The sequence below is a fragment of the Herpailurus yagouaroundi genome, unplaced genomic scaffold, assembly GCF_014898765.1.
Source record: "Herpailurus yagouaroundi ecotype Mexico unplaced genomic scaffold, PumYag 100, whole genome shotgun sequence".
NCBI classification, from domain to species: domain Eukaryota; kingdom Metazoa; phylum Chordata; class Mammalia; order Carnivora; family Felidae; genus Herpailurus; species Herpailurus yagouaroundi.
Window position 1 is genome coordinate 22,171,745 of NW_024412391.1, and position 18,481 is coordinate 22,190,225.

Consider the following 18,481-nt stretch of genomic DNA (forward strand, 5'->3'; position numbering starts at 1 on the left):
TGATTACACATGCATCATGTATACTCCCAACGGCCAACTTAGAAAGAAACTTCTAAAAGGCATTTGGTTTATAAGTGGGAGACTTCTGAAATTCGCCGTCTCAGAAAGGACTTACCCAGTGTATCCCCTAATTTAAGACAGGAAATGTACTTGATCTCTTTCTGAAAATTAGACTACTGTCCTTTCTCATTAATTCCCCAAGAAGGTTCCACATTACAGTCTTCTCTGTAAATCTCTTTTTCTAAAAATTTAGACCAGAATTTTATATTTTATTCTTGGTGTTAGAGAACTGCTAGCCTCCACCATTCCCATGAAATTGATGGTGTTAAAGTAAAGTAAAGTAATCTATGCTGGATTTTCCATTGGTCTGTAGTCTTGCACAATGTATCAACCAAATTTTCTTTTACTTAACTGTTCCCTTGTCATTTGCAATGACAGATTGAGAGCATTGTAGCACTTTGAGCAAAATGTTTCAGTAACTATTTTCCCTAATTATCTAATCTTCTAATTCTCCTAGTCATGGGAATTTGGCCAAAGATTCTTTAAATTTAGAAAATGCTTAACATGTACTTTGAAATTTGGCGACGTTTTGTCTTCAAAAGTTTACTTTAACATTAGGAATTATACACAAAAAGAAAGAAACTCAGAGTACCCCTTCTTGATAGAAAATAGTAGAATAGAGGGGAAAAACAACCTTATGTGAAAAAATATAATTGATATTATTAAACAAACTAGATATTTAACTTTTTCTTAAATATTGGCCCTAAAAGACAACAGCATCTCAAAGCAACAATGGAATGAAATGCATTCACTTTCTTTAGGAAAAGTTCCAGAAACTTAAAACTACAGGGGAAAAAAAAAGGATTTATATTCTTTGCCCAGATGTTTGGAAACAGACAGAAATTGTCCTTTATTTTCTTTTTTTTTTTTTTTTTAATATTTTTTTTTCAACGTTTATTTATTTTTGGGACAGAGAGAGACAGAGCATGAACGGGGGAGGGGCAGAGAGAGAGGGAGACACAGAATCGGAAACAGGCTCCAGGCTCTGAGCCATCAGCCCAGAGCCTGACGCGGGGCTGGAACTCACGGACCGCGAGATCGTGACCTGGCTGAAGTCGGACGCTTAACCGACTGCGCCACCCAGGCGCCCCTGTCCTTTATTTTCAAATCCACTACAGTAATGCCACCTTTATCCTCTTGACACCGCTTGCCGTCTTTTTTAAAGCAATACCAACAGTGATTTTGTGCAATTTAATTTTGGATCTCGCCCAGCTCCAAAGGTGCATGAATCCTAAGAATCCATGATTTCCTACCATTTACTTCTAGAGAAAGGTGCCATCTTACAAACAATGGGAAGAGGAGAATGGATAACACATTTCAAAGCCTTTATCCATCTCTCCATCTATCACTTATAGATACAAAATATATTTATATGTATTTTATATATTCATATAAATATATTTATAAGTATATTTATATATACATATATAAGTGTCTTTTATTCTCTTCTTTGCACAAAGAATGGAAGAACAATGAATTCTGAGAAAGCTAAATTTCATTCAGTGCAAATAAAACAAACCTTTATTCCTTCACTCTTCAGTCAACAAACATTAGTTGAGGACTGACAATGTGCAAGGCACTGTTTTGAATTCTGGAGAATGCAAAAAATAAAACTTGTCAGGAAACTTCGAAATTCCATCTGGTTTTCTAGACAAAACATGCATATGTGAAAACCTTTAAAAATTTTAAAACATAATAACATTTGGTTTTGACATATAGGAGAGAAGTTAGGTGACATGTATTGAATTCGTGTCAGAAATTTTACATACATTTTAGTGCACACATACTCTATATATCCTTGCTGTGAAGGTGGCATATACTGGGGAGTAAAGCATAGGCTCTAGACTTAAAATGTCTATATTGAAATCCCAGTTCTTCCATTTACAAACGAGGTGATCTTGGACAGATTACTCCTCTCTTTAAGCTTGTTACCTTCCCAGAGAAATGGGGATGATAATAAGGTCTCTCTCTTAGAGAGTTGTTTAGAGTTTTACAATAAATAAATAAATAACACTTTAAAAAGTGCCTAGCACAGAGCATATGCTCTGTAAATGTTTGTTATTATTACTAGAGTCAAGAAAGTGGATGTTTGTATAGCAGACTGAGGTCCAAACCAAGATCATTCAACCCCCCTTCTGTCTCCCTAAACAATTACCTCCCTAGAAACATAATTGAACGTTCACTCTAACAGAGGAGTGTAGCTGTGTGCACGGCCAGGATCACTAGAGAAAACTTGTCTATACAGCATGGCCCAATCTTAAAAGAGGTAAATAGCATGTTTATGAAGAAAATGAATGCAAATAATTCATAAAACCAAAACACAAAAAGTTTGTAATCATGTTTTTAGGGAGGCAGTGAAATAATCTGTGTATTTTTTGGCACTGTTTAGAACAGCAATGTGCAGATTGATTGGCATTCTAAGAGTCTGAGGATAGAAGACCAATTAGGAGTCTATTACCAAAGTGCTAACAGACGATAAGGGCAAAACTAAGCTAGTTGTGAAGTGATAGGATTTAGACTCAGGACACTGTATGTACAGACAGGAAGAGTGAGTAATTAGGTGTGAGGATTTAAGGGCAAGGAGGGATTAGGGCAACTCTGGGAATTTTTGCCAATATGGATAGATAGGTAGTGATGCTATGAATTTCTCGGTTCATTAGAGAAATTAATAAATTTGATTTTGGATGTATTAACATGGCCTGCTAAGACCCTATCCACAAGATTTTCAGTAGTCATTTGCAAATGCATCGTTGAAGTTAGTTTAAAATCTGAGGGCTGGCGCATCTGGGTGGTTCAGTCGGTTGAGTGTCCGATTTTGGCTCAGGTCAGGATCTCCTGGTTCGTGGGTTCGAGCCTCGCTTTGGGCCTGCTTCAGATTCTGTGTCTCCCTGTCTCTCTTCCTCTCCCCTGCTTGCACTCTGTCTCTCTCTCTTACTCAAAAATAAATAAACATTAAAAAATTTTTTAATTTGAGGGATATATATACATACACACACACACACATATACACACACACACACACACACACACACACAGAAATTAAAATCTTGGATGTAGAAATGGTTACAAAGGGAGAAAAAAGTTAAAAGAATCAAGACATGGATAGACTCTTGGGTAGTGTTGAAAAAAAAGATGGGAAAAGTTTATCAGAGTAGGTGGAGAACCAGGAGCATGTGGTGTTTTGAAAGCCAAATAAGACCATTTTCAAAGTGGAGGATGACTCAGGAACAAGCAGTGTGGTAGAAGGGTCAAGGAGGAGGATGGCTAAGAAAAGGCTTGGTTCTTATCAGTGTCCCCCACATGGGAGAAGACACATGGGAGGGAGAACCAAATTTAGACTGCAGAGAGTTAAGATGTGAGTAAATAGTGGGGAGGGGAAAGCAGCTAACTTAAATGGTTCTTTCAAGTTTCACAAAGCAAAGAAAAAAAGAACAAGCATGGTGTGACCAGAGGCAGAGAGTTCTCTTGGAACAAGGGAGATGTCAGTTTTGTTTTACACTCAGGAGAAGGAAACTGTAAAAGAGATGTGTGACATTTTGAAAAAGAGAGAGGAGGAGATTGATTGGCCAAGAGTCAGGTAGAAGCAGAATGGAATTAGAAACAAGAGTCGAAATGTTAGTCTTGGAAAAGAAGTACACATCCTCTTGAGTAATAATGAGGGCTAAGAAGAGAAAAAGTGAAGACAGAGGGATTTCAGAGCATGTGTACAGTTCCCTCCTTTCACAGATGAGGAAACTGAGGCTCAGAGACTCTAAGCAATTGATGATCACTAGTCAGTGGAGGAACAGCCAGATGAAGACAGATGGCCCAAGGCCCAGTGCTCTTTCTACTCTGCAGTCTCACTGCCTCACAGACCATATTATGTGAGGGTGCCAAGATGGCAAAGTTCTAAAAACACAAGTTTGCTGCCAGTAGCAAGAAAAACTCCATCAGTCTTCACATTCATGGGTGGCGTTTTCTTTTTTTTTAATGTAAGCATGCAAACATAGCAAGTGGCATTTGAAATAGTTGCAAAGCTAAGTGTGTGGCTAGTTAGACTGAACCATTCCCTTGTTGTCATGAGCTGATGTATAGCTTGGGAGGTGATTTTCAGAATAATACTAACCAGATGAAGCTAATTCCCTAACTCAACTATAAAGTGTGCCATTTTTTGGCATTCTTAATCTGAATCTAGCACCAGTGGTACCTAAATTCTGGCTCCTCTGTGATTAATTCACCATTATCCTTAACTAGTCCTTGGAATAGAGCATTCTGGAAATATTCTTTGGTCTTCCTACTTCCTGTTACTACCTTACAGGTTTGTGAGATTTTTATTAGCTCCTCTGTTAGGTAAATCCTGGTTGATCAGCATTCTCTGCCTGACCCTCATTCCATTCTGCTCCACTGACAATACTTCCAGTCATCACCCAGTCTCCTCCTTCCCTGACAATTAGTGTTAATAACTACCACCTTGTAATTAACCCATTTCCTCCTACTCCGGTTCTTGAAAGGCCTGCCAACTGTGTCAATTTCTTTCTCTACTTGTGTGGATGCTCTTTCATCTGAAACTCCGTTCAGTTACTCCTATACCACCATTCCCATCTCCTCTGATCATAAACTGTATTCACATCTCTATAAACGTGTCTCATCTACATTTATGCATAACCATCACCCCTGATGATTTTCAGACTTATAGAGTCTGAATGAATCATCGTCTTATTCTTTTAGCACACAAGGGGCGCCAGGTAGATGATCGATAATCATCAGCTGAGATGAACTCTACCAAGACATAAATAAAGTGCTTATTGTTCTTGGGAATCATCTCAGTAACTAAATAATTTTTTCATATTAAAATTGTGCTACTGAGGGAAATATTATTAGAGGCAATTACTGCTGTCACAGCAAACTAGTTTTGATGCATCAATATTATTTAACAAATAGAACAGCTGTTAGTTAAACCCAAAACGCAAATCTACCAGATTAAAATGGAAGTAAAATTTCATAACTTGTTGATTATCAAAGAATATTTTCAGCTTGTGGGTGTCAGCTGTGTAATATGTGGGTGTACAAAGAGCATGGAAGGAACTTTTATTGTGAACAATTAGCACAGTCGTTGTTACTAATCACATATTAAATTATAACTACTGTGGGTTCACAAACTAAGAAATTGTAAAATAAATGTGTTTATAGGTGCCCTAAATTCAAATGTGTTTATTGGTACCCACCTTCCTAACCTTTCTTGTTGGCTAATTATAGAGGGAGAAGGTAAACCAGTTACCTAACAATAGCTACCTTCAAAAGTTACCATGATTTCTTGAATTGAGCAATTATATTTCTCAGAAATAAGTTCTCTGGCAAGTACCATAGAAGAAATTTGGGTATTGCAGAGTTTGCACTCAGACCTTGGCTCAGATTTCAGTCTTGCCATATATTAGCTTACCTTCTGTGAACATCATCAGTTTCTTCCTCTGTATAATGGGGGTGATACTAGAACTTATTACTGTGAGGATTAAGTGGGATAATGCATGCTTGGCTCTTAGCAAGGGGGCCTGGCACATAGGAAATTGCCAATAATGCTAGCAGTTGGTGCTGTTTATTTTATTTTTGCTATTCCTATTAGAAATATAAGCTTGGTTCATGAATAACAAGTAGTTAATATTTGAAAAGAAATGTCTGCAAATATACCAATACAGAACTGAAAAGTGGCTTTGACTCAAATAATCAAAGCAGTCATTAATCAAAAGGACTATAATCAGCATGGACACGGCGTATAGTGCTCTAAAGGCCAGAATTTGTTTCAAGGCTGTAAATTTCCACAAGTACATCCATTCTTTTGAGACAATTTCTGTGTATTTCATTAGAATTAATGCTATTCATCATTCTGTAGTTGGGCATGAGAACTGCAACAACAACACTATCTTCCTGAGTTTCAACAATGATGGGCACACAGGCTTCAGGTCAAAGCACATCTCTGCTATGGTGAAATCATTTCTATGGTGTTCTAAAATGTCCTTAGACAGGGGCGCCTGGGTGGTGCAGTCGGTTAAGCGTCCGACTTCAGCCAGGTCACGATCTCGCGGTCCGTGAGTTCGAGCCCTGCGTCGGGCTCTGGGCTGATGGCTCAGAGCCTGGAGCCTGTTTCCGATTCTGTGTCTCCCTCTCTCTCTGCCCCTCCTCCGTTCATGCTCTGTTTCTCTCTGTCCCCCAAAAATAAATAAACGTTGAAAAAAAATTTTTTTAAATGTCCTTAGACATAAAGTTTGTGCCCTGGCTTATGGATATCTTGCAGTATATATGGAGCTTTCTATTTTCACCTGGGGACTGGAGTTGAGGACACTATGCCTTAATGAAAAGACATTGTATTTTAAACCCCCCTTCTGGGTTGAAAATTCTGCTTGAGTGTACAATCTGTGACCTTGAACAATCCATTTAACCTTATGAGACGTAGTGTCTTCCTGTGTAAAATGGATATATAATGCTTTCCTCACAGGATTTGTGTTAGAATGAAATGTGCTTAGCTCATCTGCTCATTCCTAAACCTCTGCCTGACCTCTAGATGCCCCAGGGTGTGTTCCCTCTTCCTTTTATCTCCATTTACTCCTGAAATTATCACACCCATTTCTGTGGTTTGCAATATCACCTGTATGTTGGCAACGACCTCTTTTCTATCTCTAACTGCCCGCTGCTCTCATTTTCAGACTCATCTATCTAACTGCCCATCCAACATGACCACTTGGAAAACTAAGGGACGTCTTCGATTAACATGCCCACAGCAGCATTTTTGACCCTCCATTCCCTTACCCATCTGCCAACCTGTTCTCTCCTCAGACTTCATTTCAATAAATGGCACCTTTTCCTCATTCCTCCACATTTTGTCCCAAATATGTTTAAAATCAATTGTCTTCTCATCTTCACTGCTACCAATCTGACTTCAGCTAAAATCTACTCTATTTCCCATTCTACCCTACTCCTCTGCCAAACTTCTTTTGTCTTCTAATAAATTTCCCTGTGTATTTGGTTTATATTGCTACTTTACACATTACCATTAACTTAACCGGCCTAAAACTGCATGAATTTGTGACCTCATAATTTCTGTGGGTCAGGAGTCTAGGCGTAGGTTAGCTGAGAACCTTGCTTAGGATCTCACCAGGCTAAAAATCAAGGTGACAGCTGGACCTCTAATCTCCACAGAAGGGTAGAGCCCTATTCCAAGATCATTCAGGTTACTGGCCTGAACTGAGTTCCCTGTGGTTGAATTACTGACGTGCCCATTTTATTGCTAACTTTTGGCGTGGGGTCACTCTCAACTTCTAGAAGCTACCTCTAGGTCCTTGACACATGGCCCCTTCCTCTGGCAATAGGAAAGCTTACTTCTTTAGGCCAGCAGGAAAGGTTCTCTTTTAAGGGTTCACCTGATTAAGTCAGATCCACCCAAGATAATCTCCCTTTCGATTAACTCAAAAATTAATGGGGACCTTGATTACCACTGCAAAATCCCTTCACTTTTTCCATAAAAGAACCTAATCACAGGAATGAAATCCCACCTTATATGCAAGTTCTTTCCACACAGAAGAGAGAAGATTATACAAAACATGTATACCAGGCACAGAAATCTTGTGGGTCATTTTGGAGTTCTGCCTCCTACCACTTGGCTTCCACTCTTGTTGCCTTCAATCTTGAGGATCCATCTAACCAACATGCTTTACGTAAATAACAAATTTACATAGACTTTAAGTTAGATCATGTCACTAACTTATTTATTATGTTCCAATTACTCCTGATTACGTTTGTGCTAAAATTCAAATTCCTTCTGATGGCCTACAAGGTGTTACATGATCTGATTGCTGTTGGCTACTTCTTGGGCCTAATTTCATGCCACTAACTTTAGCTCACTACCCACAGCCACACTAGCCTTCTGATCCTCAAACATTCTGCACTCATTCCTACTTCAGGGCCTTTGTACTTGCTATTTCCTCTGTCTGGGGGTGGGGGGCAGGTAACTATTTCCCAGCTATTTACAGGACTGGCTCCTTCTTGCCATTTAGATCTCATTTCAAATATCACACTCTTTAACCACACTATGTAAAACTTTTTCCTCTCCCTAGTAATTTTCTATTACATTATTTTGTTTGATTGTTTTCATGATTACCTATTTACTGTCTGTGCTCCTCATTTCAATGTAAGCTTTATGGGGGCACTTGGGTGGCTCAGTCTGTTAAGCCTCCAACTCGATTTCGTCTCAGGTCAGGATCTCACAGTTGGTGAGATCTAGCCCCGAGTCAGACGGTGCTGACAGTGCAAAGCCTGCTTGGGATTTCCCCTCTCTCCCTCTCTCACTGCTCCTCCCCCACTTTCTCTCTCTCTCTCTCTCTCTCTCTCTCTCTCTCTCTCTCTCTCTTTCTCAAAATGAATACATAAACTTAAAAAATGTTTTAAAAATGTAAACTTTATGAAAGGCTATCTTACATCCATCTAATTCACCACTATATCCCCAATATTTAGAAGAGTGCCTGGTACATGGTAGATACTCAAAGTGTTGGGTAAAAGTAAAGGTAAAAGTAATTCATTCTATTAGAATGAATTGTACTTAACATAGTTCATGGTATTTATTTTAGGCAGATACTTGCAGTCACTTCACTTTACAGGGCATGAGGAAGTGGGAAAAGAAAAAGTGAAAAACTAATCCTTCACAGTATGCCATTCATTCCATTATCACTTAAAGTATTCACTGGAAATATAAGTATAAAGGTTATGATCATGGAGGCCACTGTCCTGTGTGGTGTTCACTTCCTTAATACTAAAGAAAAAAATCAAAAAGAAAACAGAATTTTGCTTTTTCAGGCTTTCATTTACTAAATGAATTACCTCCCTCCAGGCAAAAATTCTAAAAAGGCCCTCTTCAATTAAACAAATTTTATTTATTTTTATTATTTAAAAAAAATTTTTTTTAACGTTTATTTATTTTTGAGACAGAGAGAGACAGAGCATGAACGGGGGAGGGTCAGAGAGAGGGAGACACAGAATCCGAAACAGGCTCCAGGCTCCGAGCTGTCAGCACAGAGCCCGACGCAGGGCTGGAACTCACAGACTGTGAGATCATGACCTGAGCCGAAGTCAGCCGCCTAACCGACTGAGCCACCCAGGTGCCCCTAAACAAATTTTATTTTTAAAAAAATTTTTATACATTTATTTACTTTTTTTTTAATATATGCAATTTATTGTCAAATTGGTTTCCATACAACACCCAGTGCTCATCCCAACAGGTGCCCTCCTCAATACCCATCATCCACCCACCCCTCCCTCCCACCCCCCCTCAACCCTCAGTTTGTTCTCAGTTTTTAAAAGTCTCTTATGCTTTGGCTCTCTCCCACTCTAACCTCTAACCTCTTTTTTTTCCCTTCCCCTCCCCCGTGGGTTCCTGTTAAGTTTCTCAGGATCCACCTAAGATTGAAAACATATGGTGTCTGTCTTTCTCTGTATGGCTTATTTCACTTAGCATAACACTCTCCAGTTCCATCCACGTTGCTACAAAGGGCCATATTTCATTCTTTCTCATTGCCACGTAGTACTCCATTGTGTATATAAACCACAGTTTCTTTATCCATTCATCAGTTGATGGACATTTAGGCTCTTTCCACAATTGGGCTATTGTTGAGAGTGCTGCTATAAACATTGGAGTACAAGTGCCCCTATGCATCAGTACTCCTGTTTCCCTTGGGTAAATTCCTAGCAGTGCTACTGCTGGGTCATAGGGTAGGTCTATTTTTAATTTTTTGAGGAACCTCCACACAGTTTTCCAGAGCAGCTGCACCAGTTTGCATTCCCACCAACAGTGCAAGAGGGTTCCCGTTTCTCCACATCCTCTCCAGCATCTAGAGTCTCCTGATTTGTTCATTTTGGCCACTCTGACTGGCGTGAGGTGATATCTGAGTGTGGTTTTGATTTGTATTTCCCTGATAAGGAGCGACGCTGAACATCTTTTCATGTGCCTGTTGGCCATCCGGTTGTCTTCTTTAGAGAAGTGTCTCTTCATGTTTTCTGCCCATTTCTTCCCTGGATTATTTGTTTTTCGGGTGTGGAGTTTGATGAGCTCTTTATAGATTTTGGATACTAGCTCTTTGTCCGATATGTCATTTGCAAATATCTTTTCCCTGGTTGCCTTTTAGTTTTGTTGATTGTTTCCTTTGCTGTGCAGAAGCTTTTTATCTTCATGAGGTCCCAATAGTTCATTTTTGCTTTTGATAGAGACAAAGCACAAGTGGGGGAGGGACAGAGAGAGGGAGACACAGAATCCAAAGCAGGCTCCAGGCTCTGACCTGTCAGCACAGAGCCCAACGCGGGCTCAAACTCACAAACCATGAGATCATGACCTGAGCCGAAGTCGGATGCTTAACCGACTGAGCCACCCAGGCATCCCCAGTTAAATTTTAGAGGACTGAGTAAGGAGAACAATATAGCCTGATTTCAAAGTATGAGCTACAGGCGGTGAGAGATGAAATGGGGTTTGGGGTGCTGGTTTGAACCTAATTCTAGCAGTATTTCTAAGTGCCTGTAGGCTGAACAGAATAGCATAAGCCATCAACCTGTAATCCAAGTCTAATAAACTGATGAGAAATAAGAATAAGCCTTTTCCTCCTTATTGAATTTTCCAACTGAAGACAGCAAACATTTTTAGCAATTCTTAGTAGAAGCTCATGGACATGATACAGCATTTTTCCATTCATCAATTCTCTGTATTCTGTAGCATTTCTTACTTACCCTTGGTCATTTCTAATTGCATAAATGTGTAAGCTAAACTTTGGATCTCTTCATGGTAGATAATGATCATCCCAACTTGCTCCTGATAAATCTAGGATCTAGAGCAATTTTTTTATAACCTCAAAGTAATGGTAGAAAACACTGGAAATCTAGAGTTTTAAAAACCCATTCTTTTTTTTTTTTTTAAGTCTTTGCATTACTTAGCAACCATCTTAAAATAGAGGAGACACTTTATAAAATAGAAAAATGTGGCTTATGTTGATGGCTATAGTGTGAAACATTTTATTTATTTACATGACCTTTTTTAAATGGAAAAATACAAAGCGTGATTTAAATAGAACAAGGATATAAAAGTCTATCATTTCTATAAAGTTCTCTATATTTTATCATTTCAAAAATAATAAAAATAGGTTAACAGTGTCTTTATTGCTTCTGTGTGTTTTCTGTACTTTCCAAAGTTCCAAAGTCACTGTGTCAAGAAAAAAAGCAAAGAAACTATTTCTCAAATTTCCTGTTTTTCCCTCCTCTGTCATAAAATAGATAACTATGTGAGAATTAACTTGGAATTTATACTACATTTTTGAAGAATAAATGTGAGGTTACCAAAGAAACTGTGCTTGTCTCTGACTCCTCCCCTCCCCCAACTTTTTTTATTATTGTTTTGTGTTTATGTGGATTGAAAAGCTGAAAATAACTAGGAGAAATAAAGGAAGAGCTCATGTTTTCCACAGAACTTTTAGTCATTTTTATCTGGTCCAGATTTATTCTGTTTGGCTGAGCCCTAAAGCACTGTCTAATTCTAAGAAGGGCCTGGCAAGATGGTTGTAGTTTCTTCAGGGCAGACAGAAGAGAGGGGAAACGGCTCTAGAAGACAATATGGATGGATCAGAGTCCCTTCCTAAGTGCCTGGGATGCCAGCTACCAATTTAGGTTCCATGAAGTTAATTTTCATCTGTTCCCAAGTCTGTTTGTCTTTCCTCGCTCACATACCGATGATTCGAGTGCTAAGAACCAGGCACATATACCCATGCATACCCATTTCTTGTGCATTTAGTGAGTGTGGACACTGTGCCAGCTTTCCCAAGCACTTCCTTACACATTGAACAAAGGGAACAAAAATCATAACATACCCACCCTTGCTTGTGAGGGAAGCAGCAATAATCACAGAGTTACAGATTCAGGACAAGAGGTAAGAGGTAAAACCAACTGCCGTACTTAATGATGAGAAGGTTCCACACCTTCCCTCTTGACTGGGAGCATGGCAAAGACGTGAGGTGTTGCTTCCCAGAGGACCATCAGAAAGGATTCCCTTTACACTCCCGTGAACACTTTTCTGTCTTTTCACACAGGCGTTACCCTGAATGTCGTTGCATTAACTTTGGATCCTGGTTTATGCTTTCCTTCCCGGCAGCTATTATTATTCTATTCTTGTCCTGGATCTGGCTTCAGTGGCTTTTCCTAGGATTCAAGTAAGTAAAAATTCCATGTTGATCGGATAACTAAAGGTGTCTCGGTTCCCAGTTCTCAGCTGCTCACCCAGTGCCCTTTCACCCGTTTCGTGCACACGGAGTCTCTGCATTTCTCTTCCTTACAAAACTGATGCACATGAGCACATATTTTAAGGATAAGCTAAAACATTATCTAAACAGTGTTGGCTGTGGAGGAGAGTTTGTAAAAAGCAAATCTATCTTGGTCTTCTTTGAATCCTAAGCTAATAATTTATTAATCAGCTGGAAGGGCATAAGGAACTTGTGGTAAGGACCCAGTCCAGCTTGTTAAAGTGGAATTTCAAGAAGTTTTGTCCCTCCTTTTTGTTTAATGTGGGGATTTCCTCTGGTTACCTAGTCACTTTAAACTATAGCATGCAATATTCCTGCTTCATCTTGGCACCAAAATTAGTACATCCTTGAAAAAATCACATAAAGACGTGAGAGTGTGCCCTGTGGAAAGAATGTTAGATTAGGAATCAGGAGACCAGGGATAAAGACTGTGGCTTCTCACAGTCCAGATGAGTGATCTTTCTCAGTCTCCATGTTTTCAACTGTAAAATGATGGAGTTTCATTGGATTATCAGTAAGATCACTTCCAACACTGCCATTCTAACACATATGGGTCCAAGGTGAACACCTAGAAGTCAAGGTGAGAAACACTGATCAAGAAAGAGCCACTAAAATGTCAAATACATGTATTCAAGGAAAATTTGCCAATAATGCCTTGGCTGGACTGAAGCTGGTAGTTCATAAGTACCAATGAGTTACAATACTTAAATGACAGCCAGCATTTAAAATTATGAAGGACTCCACAGCAAAATCTAAATAAATATATATATATTTATATATATATTTATATTTATATATATTTATATTTATATATATTTATATATAACAGTACTCCACAAAGAAAGGGGAAATGGCTATAAATCAAACCCTGAGAATTTTTTTCCTGAAAAAACAAAACAATTGAAATTCATCTTTATCGGCTATTTAAATAATCTCAAGGACCTATGAACAAAACAACATGTTATCTACTAAGCGGGTGAGACTGAAGTCAGCTATCTGTGCTTCCTTTGAAAAGCAAAGCACTGTGTCCATGTGGTGGTCTGTGCCCATGCCCAAATTTTCCAAGCCTAGTCACCTAAGGACTCATATTCTTCCCTCTCCATTTCCTCTTCCTGATTTTTCTCCAGAACTGCCACAGTTTTGTTAGCAGTGGGAAGATGATACTGATGATTTAAAAAACAAAAAAACAAAAAAAAAAAACTGTCCAGATTGTGGGAGCAGCGTGTGGCAGTTCTCCTGCTGAAGCAAATGTGTGGAATGTCACTGACTTCAGCAGGTGGGCATCAGTGGGGAGAAGCCAGCTGCATACTAAATGCCCCTTCCTGGAAATCCAAGCCTCTGGGGGTCTATTCAGTTGCACAGGTAGCAATTCAAGATGCAAAGGACAGGAATCCCAACTAAGGGAGAAAGCACCCCGTCACAGACCCATAGTTGTTTCCTTCTTTGTTGCTACATATAATGACTTTATAAAAAAATGTATGCAACCATTGTCATTATTATGGAATGGCCTACCCTGTATAAAGGAGAAATTAAGAAAATAAAGGGCAGATGTATTGAAAGGTGTTCTCAGTGAGGACAAAAATCCTATGAAGTGCATACATTAGGCAAAAGTCCATAAATCATGATCGGTGACATATTTAAGCAGTCCCGTTGCTGTCCGCTATCGGTTAGACATTACACAACTTCACACTCCGGCCAATTTTTCAGTGTCCATTTCAGTCAGTCTGGGTCTTCACCTCCAAAGGTTTTAGATCAACAAACAGAAATTATCAGCCACTCCCCTGGCAGGCCACCCTACATTCTGGTTAGCGTGTTGGCTGTTAACACAGTTAACTCACCCATTATAAATGATCCCAGCATACTTGGGAAGAGAGGCTCATCTATCAGTGCCGCTGAACTTATTTAAGTGAAGAGGTTGATGCATTGTCATATGCTTCGTCAGTTCCTTTGTGAAGGCATTAACCTTCTTTGTAGCAAAGCCAATATGGCGTTGGACTTAACTATTTATAGTCCCCAACCAAAGAGACCAAATACATATACAGTCTACTGGCTGGAAAACATTTTTTAGGGAGACTTGCCTCTTTTTTTAATTCTACTTTTCTGTTCCACAGATGGATATCAAGGTGGTTCAGGATCAATTTCTTATAATAGTAGTATTTATATTGTGACAAGGGGTAAAATTTCAAGACCAGCACTAGTCAGTAATTTAGTTGAGATTATAAACATTAAATATTATCTCATTGATCTTAAGTATAACAACATCCATCTCATTATGTTCAGGGGTTCGAATGTGTGCAGGAGAATGATTATGAAAGTGTAGAATGGATGATTTAAGAATTGAGGAAACTCGGGGTGCCTGGGTGGCTCAGTCAGTTAAGCGTCCGACTTTGGCTCAGGTCATGATCTCAGGGTCTGTGGGTTTGAGCCCTGCATCTAGCTCTGTGCTTACAGCTCAGAGCCTGGAGCCTGTTTCAGATTCTGTGTCTCCCTCTGTCTCTACCCCTCCCCCACTTGTTCTCTCTCTCTCTTTCTCTCTCTCTCTCTCTCAAAAACAAATAAGCATTAAACAAAATTTTTTAATTAAAAAAACGAATTGAGGAAACTCGGCTCCTTCAAAGGGAATAATAGTCCAAACAAGTCTGAGTGGCAGAGCTACAGAAATAAATAGATAAATAAATAAAATGTCTCTGTGTGATAGCTGTCTTCACACCGCCTCAGTCTTCCAGCTTCCTCCCTCATATACATCCATGTTCAGCCCAGCAATTTTACAGAAGAATATGCTTCTGTGCTCGTTCTTCTCCTAAAATTGCTTTCACTGACGTCTGATTGACCTACAAAAAACCATAGATATTTGATATGTACAACGTGTTTGGAGATCAGTGTACACCCATGAACCATCATCAATGTGAAGGCCAAAAACTTTTCCATCACCTCCGAGTTTCCTTTTGTCCCTGCGCTTTTTCTTTTTTTCTCCTTTTTGTGGTAAAAGCACTTAACATAAGATCTGCCCTCTCAGTGAATTTTTAAGTATACAATACAGTATTGTGAATCATAGGCCTTATTTTGTGCAGTAAATCTCTAGAGCTTATTTATTTTTCATAAGGGAAACTTTGTACCCTTTGACTCAATACCTCCCCATTGCCCTCTCCTTCCATTCCCTGGCAAACACCATTTTACTCTCTGCTTTTATGTGTTTGACTGTTTTGGATTCTGCATTTCTGTAAGATCATACAGTATTTGTTTTTCTGCATCTGGCTTATTTCACTTAGCAGAATGTCCCCGAGTCCATCTGTCTTACTACAAATGGCAGGATTTCCTTCTTTGAGGCTGAATAATATTCCATTGTATGTATAAGCCACTGTTTCTTTTTTTTTTTTTTCAACGTTTATTTATTTTTGGGACAGAGAGAGACAGAGCATGAACAGGGGAGGGGCAGAGAGAGAGGGAGACACAGAATCAGAAACAGGCTCCAGGCTCTGAGCCATCAGCCCAGAGCCTGACGCGGGGGCTCGAACTCACGGATCGCGAGATCGTGACCTGGCTGAAGTCGGACGCTTAACCGACTGCGCCACCCAGGCGCCCCTGTTTCTTTTTTTTTAATACCACTTTTACTTTACCTACTTGTTTGTCAGTGGACATCTGAGTTGTTTCCATGTCTTGACCATTGTGAATAATGGTTCAGTGAACATGTGAGTGCAGGTATCTGGTCAAGATCCAGATTTCAATTCCTTTGGATATACACTCAGAAATGCCTTCCCTACTGCACATAATGTAATCTAACTCACCTACTCATAGACCTTCCAAAAGGTAGTCCAGAAGAATCTAGCCATTTGCTCATTTGTTCATTCCTCTGGAGGGATTTTTTGTTTTTAATCTAGGCGCTAGAGCAGTACTTCACAAAAAAAAAAGTTGTGAAGACCCTGGACTTCGAGAAAGAAAAATTAGTCACAGGGGAAGGTATCACTAAAGTCAACAGCTGAAAGAAATAGGCACCGGCAGTTACTATTGGCAATAGTTGAAAAACTATCTAGTAGATTCTGTTAAGACATAAGAGGTCAAGAATCTTATAGGAAAAAAAAAAAAATGGAACCAAGTTGTTTTCGTTCTGAGAATAGATCTAGTTCAGACTCTGCTCATGATCACGGTACATGACTTCGCTGCCCTAGTGTATGACCCGAGTTTAGTATATTTTGTGAAAACTGATGGATCTGACAACGAGCTGTCTCAATTTGACCAAGGTACTGTTGAGTTGATGAGTCGAGTGTTTTACATGCCAGTTATATGTACAGTGTTGAGAGTCGCTGTACCAAAGGGAACATGTATGACACTGCCCCTGCCTTCAAACAATTGGTTATCTCACTAGTGAGATAAAACCTACACATGTGCAACAATTAACAGTCAAGATAGACAAGACATAGATTAAAATCTATAACAATCAGGTATATAATAAAGCGTTAAATTAGAGATGAGCGTCTCATGGCAAAATTCCAAGGGTACAGAGGTAGAAACAGGGAAGATGTGTGAAAATGAGGAACAAAAATTAAGTCTCGCAAATTGAGAAAACCAGGCAAAAGAGGAAAAAGGGGAGAGGACATTCAAAGAAGGTGATGGAGGTATAGACACCAGCACAGATTTCTGTTATTGGCCGGGAGATCCGTATTTTACAAAGCTTTCACACAAATCTCTTCTATGAAGGGAGAATTCTTTGCTTAACAAGTTTATTCTTTTCAGTTTTAAGGAGATGTTCAAATGTGGCAAGACCAAAACAGTCAAGCAAAAAGCCTGTGCTGAGGTGATTAAACAAGAATACCAAAAACTTGGGCCAATAAGGTAAGATGCACCTGCACGCAGACGCACAAGCAAACACACTCATGCTCACACAGGTGCATACTGTTTATACTGCAAGTATTCGTGCGAAGGGAAACAGGCACATAATAGTCTATAATGTGTTTAGGACACCTAATAAGGGCCTTGAATATGCTAGCCCTTGTAAATAGATCTCAACATGACAAAATACATACTTTTAGCTCACTGAAATTTACCAGGTAGAATCAAAGGAAGCCGAAGACTCCATAGAGGAGTCGAGTCCTTTTCTAACTGTGCTGGTTCTCTCAAATTGTTGACACGTAATCATCTGGTTTTTACAGCGTTTAGCATTCTGCTAAGATTACTCTGGCAATAGCTCAGGGAGTTTCTACGAATGTCCTGACTGAGAAAATAAATGAAATGATGGGAATTTTTGCACAGGTATCAGGAAATTGTGACCTTGGTCCTCTTCATTGTGATGGCTCTGCTATGGTTTAGCCGAGATCCTGGGTTTGTTCCCGGTTGGTCTGCACTTTTTTCCAAGTAAGCATTACATATTATGTTTGTCAAACCTTACTGTTTTTTGTTTTGTTTTGTTTTGTTTTCTGGTTTTCTCCTAAGTGGTTCCTATAACTCTATAAGATTATATGAGACTTTTTCCCCCTTCCTTTCCACTGAAAAGATTTAATTCTAATCTTTTCAGGAAAAAAAATAAGAAATGAAATTTAAGGTAAGACTGCAGATAAGATAATCATATATTCTGTAACTAAAAGTCAGGCTCCTTTAGGCAAAGCTATTCCCAGCCTTACAAAATTAGAAATATAATCTGTAGGAAAGCCATGATCTGTGGTGGTTTGGAGTGCAGACTGTGGAGCCTCACTGCTTGAGGTGTATTCTGGATCTTCCACTTTGGGCAAGTCACTTATATCACAGTTCCTTCATCTGTGAAATAAGGCTAATAACAGCACTTAGAATAGCGCTGCCCTACTCTATACTGACAGTGCAGAGCCTGCTTGGGATTCTCTCTCTCCCTTTCTCTGCCCTCCCCTGCTCTCTCTCTCTCTCTCTCTCTCTCTCTCTCTCTTTCTCTCTCTCAAAATAAATAACATAAACTTTAAAAAAAAAAAGAGTAGTGCTGCCCTTACTCCCTACAGAAATGCAATATTTATTATTAAGTGAGATAAATGCCACTCCATCCTTGTTAATAACCTGAGATGGATCGCTTCTCAGCCTTTTGGCTAAGATCGAGTGTAATAACCTGAGATGGATTCATATTCTGTGATTTTTGCCAACTTATTTTTTTTTTACTCAGGTCAGTA

The 18,481-nt window shown here is 39.2% G+C and overlaps 1 protein-coding gene across 4 annotated transcripts in view; it reads left to right on the forward strand.

The window, feature by feature from the left end:
- SLC13A1 (solute carrier family 13 member 1) overlaps positions 1 to 18,481 on the forward strand; it is a 148,253-nt gene that overhangs the window by 68,700 nt on the left and 61,072 nt on the right. For all 4 annotated transcript variants that reach the window (XM_040472095.1, XM_040472094.1, XM_040472096.1 and 1 more), the window contains exons 8-10: positions 12,147 to 12,266; positions 17,088 to 17,186; positions 17,604 to 17,705. In XM_040472095.1, coding sequence (XP_040328029.1) covers positions 12,147 to 12,266; positions 17,088 to 17,186; positions 17,604 to 17,705 — 321 coding nt within the window. The remainder of the gene's footprint in view (positions 1 to 12,146; positions 12,267 to 17,087; positions 17,187 to 17,603; positions 17,706 to 18,481) is intronic.